General features: G+C 39.9%; 1 protein-coding gene across 1 annotated transcript in view; it reads left to right on the top strand.

The window, feature by feature from the left end:
* Nucleotides 1-1042, top strand: part of LOC103460760 (microfibril-associated glycoprotein 4-like) — a 4032-nt gene extending 2990 nt beyond the window's left edge. The window contains exon 7 of the mRNA XM_008403061.2: nt 545-1042. Within this exon, the coding sequence (XP_008401283.1) occupies nt 545-829 (285 nt within the window). The 3' untranslated portion in view covers nt 830-1042. The remainder of the gene's footprint in view (nt 1-544) is intronic.
* The last annotated feature ends 6772 nt before the right edge of the window (nt 1043-7814 follow it).

Here is a 7814-nt window from a genome sequence, read left to right as displayed (position 1 = left end):
GATGGATGGATGGATGGATGGATGGATGGATGGATGGATGGATGGATGGATGGATGGATGGATGGATGGATGGATGGATGGATGGATGGATGGATTCAAGGCACTGAGCATGGATCCCTGCTGGGGACTCCTGTGTTAGTGCAGGTGTATAACATCTATAATATAAATAATAAAGCTAATGTGCTTTACTTAGACCATTCAGGATTCATAATAAAACACTTTGATTGAGTGAAATGTGTTGTGTCAGTGATGTTTAAACCTAGAGTTTGTTCTTGTGGTTCTGAAGCAAACAGATTGATGTTGGCTGATTACAGAAAAAAAAAACCTGATCAAAGTAAATTTAATTGATCTCATAATAGGCTAGTAAGAGATTAACATGACCTCTTATAATTTATTTCACTAAACATAAGTTTAGTGAGTTTTTACAAAGCCAGTATTTTTTTGTATTGAAATGACAATTTTATTTTTGTCTGATCATAATGTTTTTTTTGTTTGTTTTTTCATTATTTAAATTTTCAACTCAATGTCTTTTTTATTCATATAGTTTTTGTGTCCTCTAATGATTTCTGCAGGAGACAGCCTTACCTATCACAATGAACAGAAATTTACCACCTTTGACAAAGACCAGGACAAGTGGACAAGCGGCAACTGTGCCAGATCATATCTGGGTGCTTTCTGGTACAATGCTTGTCACCAGGCAAACCCTAATGGTGTTTATCGCTGGGGAGCTGACAATGCCCTGTTTGCTGTTGGAGTGGAATGGTTTTTCTGGAAGGGATATGATTACTCCCTGAAGAGCATCAGCATGAAAATTCGTCCTGCCAAATAAATCTGCAGGTCAAACACTCAGCAAAACATAATGAGTTGTTTTTTACTCAAATAAAATGCAATCATTAGATTGCAATCAATCAAAAGTGTACATGATTACCTCTAGCTTTAATGTAATTCAGTTGATTGTGGTTAAAATGTTTTTGGTGAGGGTTTGCTGCATGTAATCCATTTTTCTTCTGCTCTATGATAATAAATAAGAAGCAAATGGCTATATGTTTGATTATTGTATTACTTTTAAACACATACAAAACAAACCCTTAAATCAGTTTTAAAGCAGAAATTGTCTGAAACGTAAACATTTTTAGAAAGTAAGTTCTTGATTGTATTGAATTGAATTGAATTGAATTGTATGGAACAACTTTTCTCCACCACTAGAGGGAGCACATGTATAACTATTGCACAGGTCAGCAACCTCTTCAAAGCAACAAGTTATTTTTGCTCATGTTTCTGCTTAACTACAGTCATCTAGAACAGTAAACTTATTGAATCAATATCCTCAYGTTTTATTTAGCTATTTAGCTTTTTATAGAAAAACTTAAACATTAAACATAAGAATTTAAACAAACAAGGTTTTGCACTAACCCACCAATCTCTCCAACTTTGCTGCAGAACTGGTTCATATTGTTTGTGTTTCCCCCTGACTCACAATATAATTTTTAAAAATCTTAACACGTCAATCTTAGCTTATTCCAAGCTAAATCTAACAGTTTGCGCTGTAAGAAAATTAAAATGAAGTTCACTTTCTACCATGTTACTAGAGGTCAATGTTACCATCATTGACCTCTAGAGCAGTGGTCCCCAACCCCCGGTCCGTGGACCAATTAGTACCGGGCTGCACAAGAAATAGTGAAATATTTCCGTTTTATGTAGAATTGGAGTCTGGAGGATCTTTTATTTTGAAAATCCTTTAACCGGATTCTTTTGGTTACTTGCTCGCCAACACTGAGGCCACAAGCAGCAAAATGAGTAAGAAACAGATCAGATGTCTGTCAAGTTTCTTTGCGAAGGGAAAAAGGCCCAGAGAAGGCCCAGAGAACTCACCTCCCGGACCGGTAGGTGAGTTCCACATTACAAGCCGCTCTGCATAACATGCGGCGACCGGCTGCTAATGAGGGAACGAAGCTTCAAGCTGCTTCGCCACATAGAGACCAAGCAGGCTGTGGATATAAGCAACACTTTGGGTGTTATTGTCTCCCATCACTCCCAGATGACACCATCTCATTGCAGAGAAACAAGCTCAGGGCTCCCGTTAGTCAGCATCGTGAGTTAAAATTTTCACGAAAGTAAAANCCATCACTCCCAGATGACACCATCTCATTGCAGAGAAACAAGCTCAGGGCTCCCGTTAGTCAGCATCGTGAGTTAAAATTTTCACGAAAGTAAAATGTTCTTTTTTGTAGCGCATCTGTATCTTATTTTGAAGGGATATATAAACGTTACCATAGCGACCAGAGTCAGAGCGTTTGGGCTGCGGTCATGAGTCTTAAGTCTGGTTTAGACGGAAAGATTTAAGAATGTCAGCCGATTCTCCAAACCTCTGTGACCACAAAGCTGATAAAAGTCCAACAGGTTTGATCGGTTCGTGTGTCCAAGGCAGGAGCAACACGATCCAGTCACAAACATCCCGATTCCAGRGGATAATCCAGTAAAACCCTCAACATAGCGGGAATTTAGAATAACCAAACACGGATGACGATCTAGAAGCAATAGTGATAGTTTGTGGAGTCATTTTAAGAGATAAAAGACGTAACAAAAAGAAAAGGCGGTGGATAAAAGACGACGGGAGCAGCCKCTCTATTTGCTGCACTATGATTTGGAGGTGAATATGTTTTTTCATAGTTAACATTTTTAAYTGAATAAACATAATAATGACCTTTAGATTTAATAATAAACATTTCCACATATCATGTCCGATATCCACCGGACTCAGTTGCGCGATATGTCCGCTGTTTGGGATTCCCCTCTGTTCTTACCTCACCGCGAGCTCTTCCTCCTCCTTTGTTTCATGTCTTTATTACTGTAACAGCTCAGACGTGTTGCAGATTCTCACATTAAGAGCTCCATCTCAAAAACACACATATTTTCCCCACAGCCTCTGCAAATCCAAGTTTAAAACTTCCCTGTGCCTGTTCTTTTAGAAATGCTTGTCCATTAGAACGAGAGGTCAAATATATCTGCAGAGTGTGCATCGGCATTTGTCTACAAAGTATTAAAAAGGATATATACTAAATAGGTCACCAAATGCTTAAAATGTGACTGAGCAGATGAAAGACTGTTAGGAAACAACAGAGATGCAGAGAATCTAACTATGGGAGTAACACTAGAAAATAATCAAACATTCAAAACTCAAATACCAAAATGATCGACCTAAACTYAAAGTCCTACAGGTGACAGAACATAATTTTGGGGTTGTGTATGAGTGCTAGAAGCAGGTTTAATTTTCCTTTTATTTATTTTTTTTAACTCAAAGTATTAATCAATAACTCTTAATCATTATTAAATATGAAGAAATCATTTTTATATGAATTTAAGTGTTTATAAATGTGGACAGGCAGGAAAAATCAGTCCCAGCTCCATCATCAGTCTTTGATATCACAAGACTCCCAACAGTGACACCAAGTGGTTGTGATGGTCAAACGTTTCTGCATCACTTTCAAAGCCATCAGTGAAGCTGAATGGATCRACTTGATCTCCTCAGTGATGTCAGTTTTTAAATATGAATTAAAAAGCAGAAATTTTTAAATAAAAACTTCAATTCTTTAGTATGTTCCCTTTTTGCAACTTTGTTTGCAATTACTGAGGCAAGTGTTTACTTATAAGTCCCAGTTGTCACAAAGTCCTCAGGCAAGATCATGCATCTGGTGTTTGCTTGAAGCAAAGAGGAGGAAAGTCCTATTTTGTCACGTCAAGACTGACGGTAGTGTTAGGTTCTGGGGTTTCTTGGGGCGGCAGTTCATTTTATTCCCCACTAGATGGAGTTCGAGAGGCGGCTGAGCTGTTGGCTCCTAATATGACGTCATCCCCCACGGGGTCAATCATCTCGTTATCGGCAACTTAAGAGAGGTGGAACGCCGGTACTTCGTCACCAGAGTGTCAACCTTTGATGGTACCTCTTAGCCCCTCAGAGTTTGCTCTGAGTTATCTCCTTGTGATCTGTCTTTTTCCCCTGCTATTAGAAAGTTTACTTAGTTGTAATTGTTTGCCCTTCTCAGGATTCCTCTGAATCTGGATCTGGTTCCGAGTTTTCTGCTCACTAGTGATGGGCAAATGAAGCCTCATGAATCAATGAAGCTTTCCAACCATTTGCTTTGCAAAAAAGTTCATTACTTGATGCTTCATTCATCACTCACTAGTGACATCTGCTGGTGAAACTAACAGCTTTGTCACTCAGTTGGATCATACTTTCAAAAATTTGTAAATGCAATGTTGTCACAAAGTTTTCATCAAACTCATATTTCGTAACAGGATAATCAATTAAATCATATTTAATTGTCATGTTTTAATTATTAAAATGATTTGTAGCCAATCTAATCCTTGACCATCAGTGGTTATGATGGGTTTTCTTTTATGTCATGGACTTATTTGACAATGAATATATGTTGTACTTGTGATTGTTGAGGCAGACTTAATACTTTGAGTGAAAACTTGCTTCCTGAAAAACATAATTTGTTTAAAATCTCTTCTTGGGAGTTCTAGTTCTGTTTTAACAGTAAAAATAAGTTTGCCTCTTCCATTGGTTTTTAGTCTGTTTTTGATGTGTGAATCTGATGTATCTCCTGATCAAACAAAAATAATTAAGAACTATTTGGATTTTAGGTTTAATTGTTTTTATTTAGGAACAGGACTTTTTTCACAGTTTCAGGTTTTAGACGGTTTCTTCGTAAGCAGATGACCTCCCCCGCCTTGGAAAAAACTCATTCACAACGCACTGATGATGCAGGTGAACAGAGGAACTTCAGTGCCATACAGTACAAATGGGGATGCACATGTTTCTGTGTATGCCAATACTCCAATGGATCTTCATGTCTCATTAGGTTCATTTCGGTGAGGTATTGATCCACTTCAACAATGGCATCTGCTGTGGCATTGGAGCAACGCCTCTTCTGGTCCACTGTAGAATCCAACAGAGACCACAGTTCACCTATAAATAACAAAAGAAAATAATTATTATTGATAATACACACCAACAACTGAAATACAGTAGTACAAATGTCACAAGAAAATAGAAAAAAGAAAATTCACAAGATTTGCTGGTGCCTTCTGCATCTGCTGAATCCTGCAGCTGGTTACCTTCATTGGTTGCAATCATTGCAGAACATTCTGTTTTCAGCCGCCGTACTGCGTCTTATGCCTTGCTTTGACAGACAAAACCAAGAGTTTTGAACCTAGGGTCCAGCAATGTGGCCATTGTCATGACACTTAGTGATTCAATATTTGCAATTTGTTCTTGGACATGCCTCAATAGGTTTTCAGACAGAAGTCTTGCAATATAATTTTTTATACACTGCTCAAAAAAATAAAGGGAACACTTACACAACACAATATAACTCCAAGTAAATCAAACTTCTGTGAAATCAAACTGTCCACTTAGGAAGCAACACTGATTGACCCGACCAGGGTCCCTGTTGTCAATCAGTGTTGCTTCTTAAGTGGACAGTTTGATTTCACAGAAGTTTGATTTACTTGGAGTTATATTGTGTTGTTTAAGTGTTCCCTTTATTTTTTGAGCAGTATATTTGCCATCTTTGGAAGCACTGCATGGTGTAGCACGCAAATGGAGTGCCTGATCCATGCAGCTAACATGCAGCTAACATGCAATCATGTTAGCTGCATCATCCGTCACCAGACAGTTCACCTTATCAGCAATTCCCCACTCCGCCATGTGATTATGCACCACCCTGGCCAGGTTCTCAGATGTAAGAGTGGAAGGGAAATGCTCCATTCCAATTAATACAATGCCCAGTTTGTCATTGGGATCAATAAAGTGGCATGTTATGGCCAGGGAAGCCTCCATATTCATGGACGTCCACATATAACCGGTCAGGCTGACGGCAGACACCTTTTGGATGTCTTCTTTGGCTTTCTCTTTTGTTTTGTAGTATTTCTCTTCAACCATACTTTTTAATCCCTGAAATGAAAAGCAAAATAATTCATTTAAATAACTGACATGATTTCCATTACCACATTAGCTGGTATGTTTGACACATATAAACCTTTCTGGTAGGAAGAACCAGTGGCGCAAAAAGTGGGTATGCAGTGCATGCAATGCATTGGGGTGCGGCACCATAAGGGGCGTAAAAACCCCGTCTGGAGGGGGCGGCGAGCCGATTATGTTTTCGCATACACTTCAGCGCGCCTTACGCTCCTTCACCTCGCGCACATAACAAGGTACCTTTCAAGTTTCTTCGTCTCAAGGGGGCGGGGGTAAAGTGAGCACATGTTTTCTACGCTCCTTCACCCTGACGTACCTTCCTTGGAGGGGGGGGCGATTTATGTTTTCGCATCCACCTGAATAATGTGTAGTTGCGCCCCTGGGAAGAACATAGGTTGGATCCAGCAAATGAATGAGCTCTCTGAACCCGTCATCCTCCACTACTGAAAGCGGTTGGGAATCCTTTACAATCAAGTTTACCACAGCCTCGTCTAGCACCTGCTTCCTGGAATTTGTAATACACACAAATATAAAACAATAGAAATGACACAATATTCTGGCTGGTGTCTCCTGTGTTTAAAGGGTAGTTATTTTCATGTAGGGCCCTGTAATGTCTAATCATTGATGATGACAACAACGACCCAGGGCCCTACATTGACAGCAAACATTTCACCTGAAATGAAAGGATGGCGAAGTTCACACAAAGTTGCTATTAATGATTCAAATGCAGTCAGATTTTGTGCAAACATTATACAAACCTTATTGTGATCTGTCATCTCAAAATACTCCCAGATATGAGAGATTTTTCTCTTTTTGACGGCTCCATTTCAACTAGTGCTGATGACAAAGGCTCTGCTGATGCGTTACCAAACCACCTACTACAACCCACGAAACAACAGGGTTCATAGTGCTTTTATTTTGAAAAACAATACGCAAAATGAAGCAATGACGTGGCAGATGTAATGCAAGGCCTCGTTTGTTACTGATCACATGATATTGCTCAATGCGACACTACCTCCGAAGCGGGGCATCATCGGACACGCCCCCTTTTTACTCGGTACACGCCTCGAAGCCTCGCTTCAGATAGCCCACCACTGCTGCTCACTCCTTGCAATGTCACGGGAACTTACCCCGTCGATGCCCGAGCTCCAAGACTCRCCTGTATCCGTTGTTTCTGCCTGCCGTTCTGGAGTTCCGACCGGTCGTTCCACCGACTCACTGCYGCCTTCAAATGTCAGCCTACCTGTCCATCCGCCAACGCCGCTCACCGTTCCTCTGCCAACCGCTCAGCCTCGCTGGTCAAACCAACAAGCCCGACGGAGAAAGAATCCCAGAGGTTTTAAAGAACCCCAGGACCAACATTGCTTCTCCCACGCCGTTGGGAGCTCAAGTAAGTTACCACCAACAAATCATCTGTATTCCGACAACCTTGAATTCACCATCTTCCCCATTGTCTTCTCAGTGTGCCATGAGCAGCCGTTCAGTCCCAGGACCCGATCCACATCTGWTTATTTATTCTGTGTAAATAAACTTTATATTATTGTTCATCTGTCTCCTGTGGTGTTCTTGCAGGTGGGCAAAATCAGTAAAGCCCATCATAGTAGTACATGTGTTTTTCCAATTGAGAAGCTGGAATTTGTTATTAGTTATTGGTTTTAGTTATACTAACTATACTAATGTGATAGGCAGCACAGCGTACAGTTTTCTGTTATTTTCTCTGCTTGTGAAAATACAAAACTAATAAAGATGTGTTTTTAAAAAATAACTTCAATTCTTTAGCATGTTCCCTTTTTGCAGCTTTGTTTGCCATTACTAAGGCAAATGTTTACTT

The sequence above is a fragment of the Poecilia reticulata genome, unplaced genomic scaffold (assembly GCF_000633615.1).
Source record: "Poecilia reticulata strain Guanapo unplaced genomic scaffold, Guppy_female_1.0+MT scaffold_284, whole genome shotgun sequence".
In the NCBI taxonomy this organism is placed as follows: domain Eukaryota; kingdom Metazoa; phylum Chordata; class Actinopteri; order Cyprinodontiformes; family Poeciliidae; genus Poecilia; species Poecilia reticulata.
Note: the sequence above shows the minus strand (reverse complement) of the source record. Positions and strands in the feature narration are given on the sequence as shown.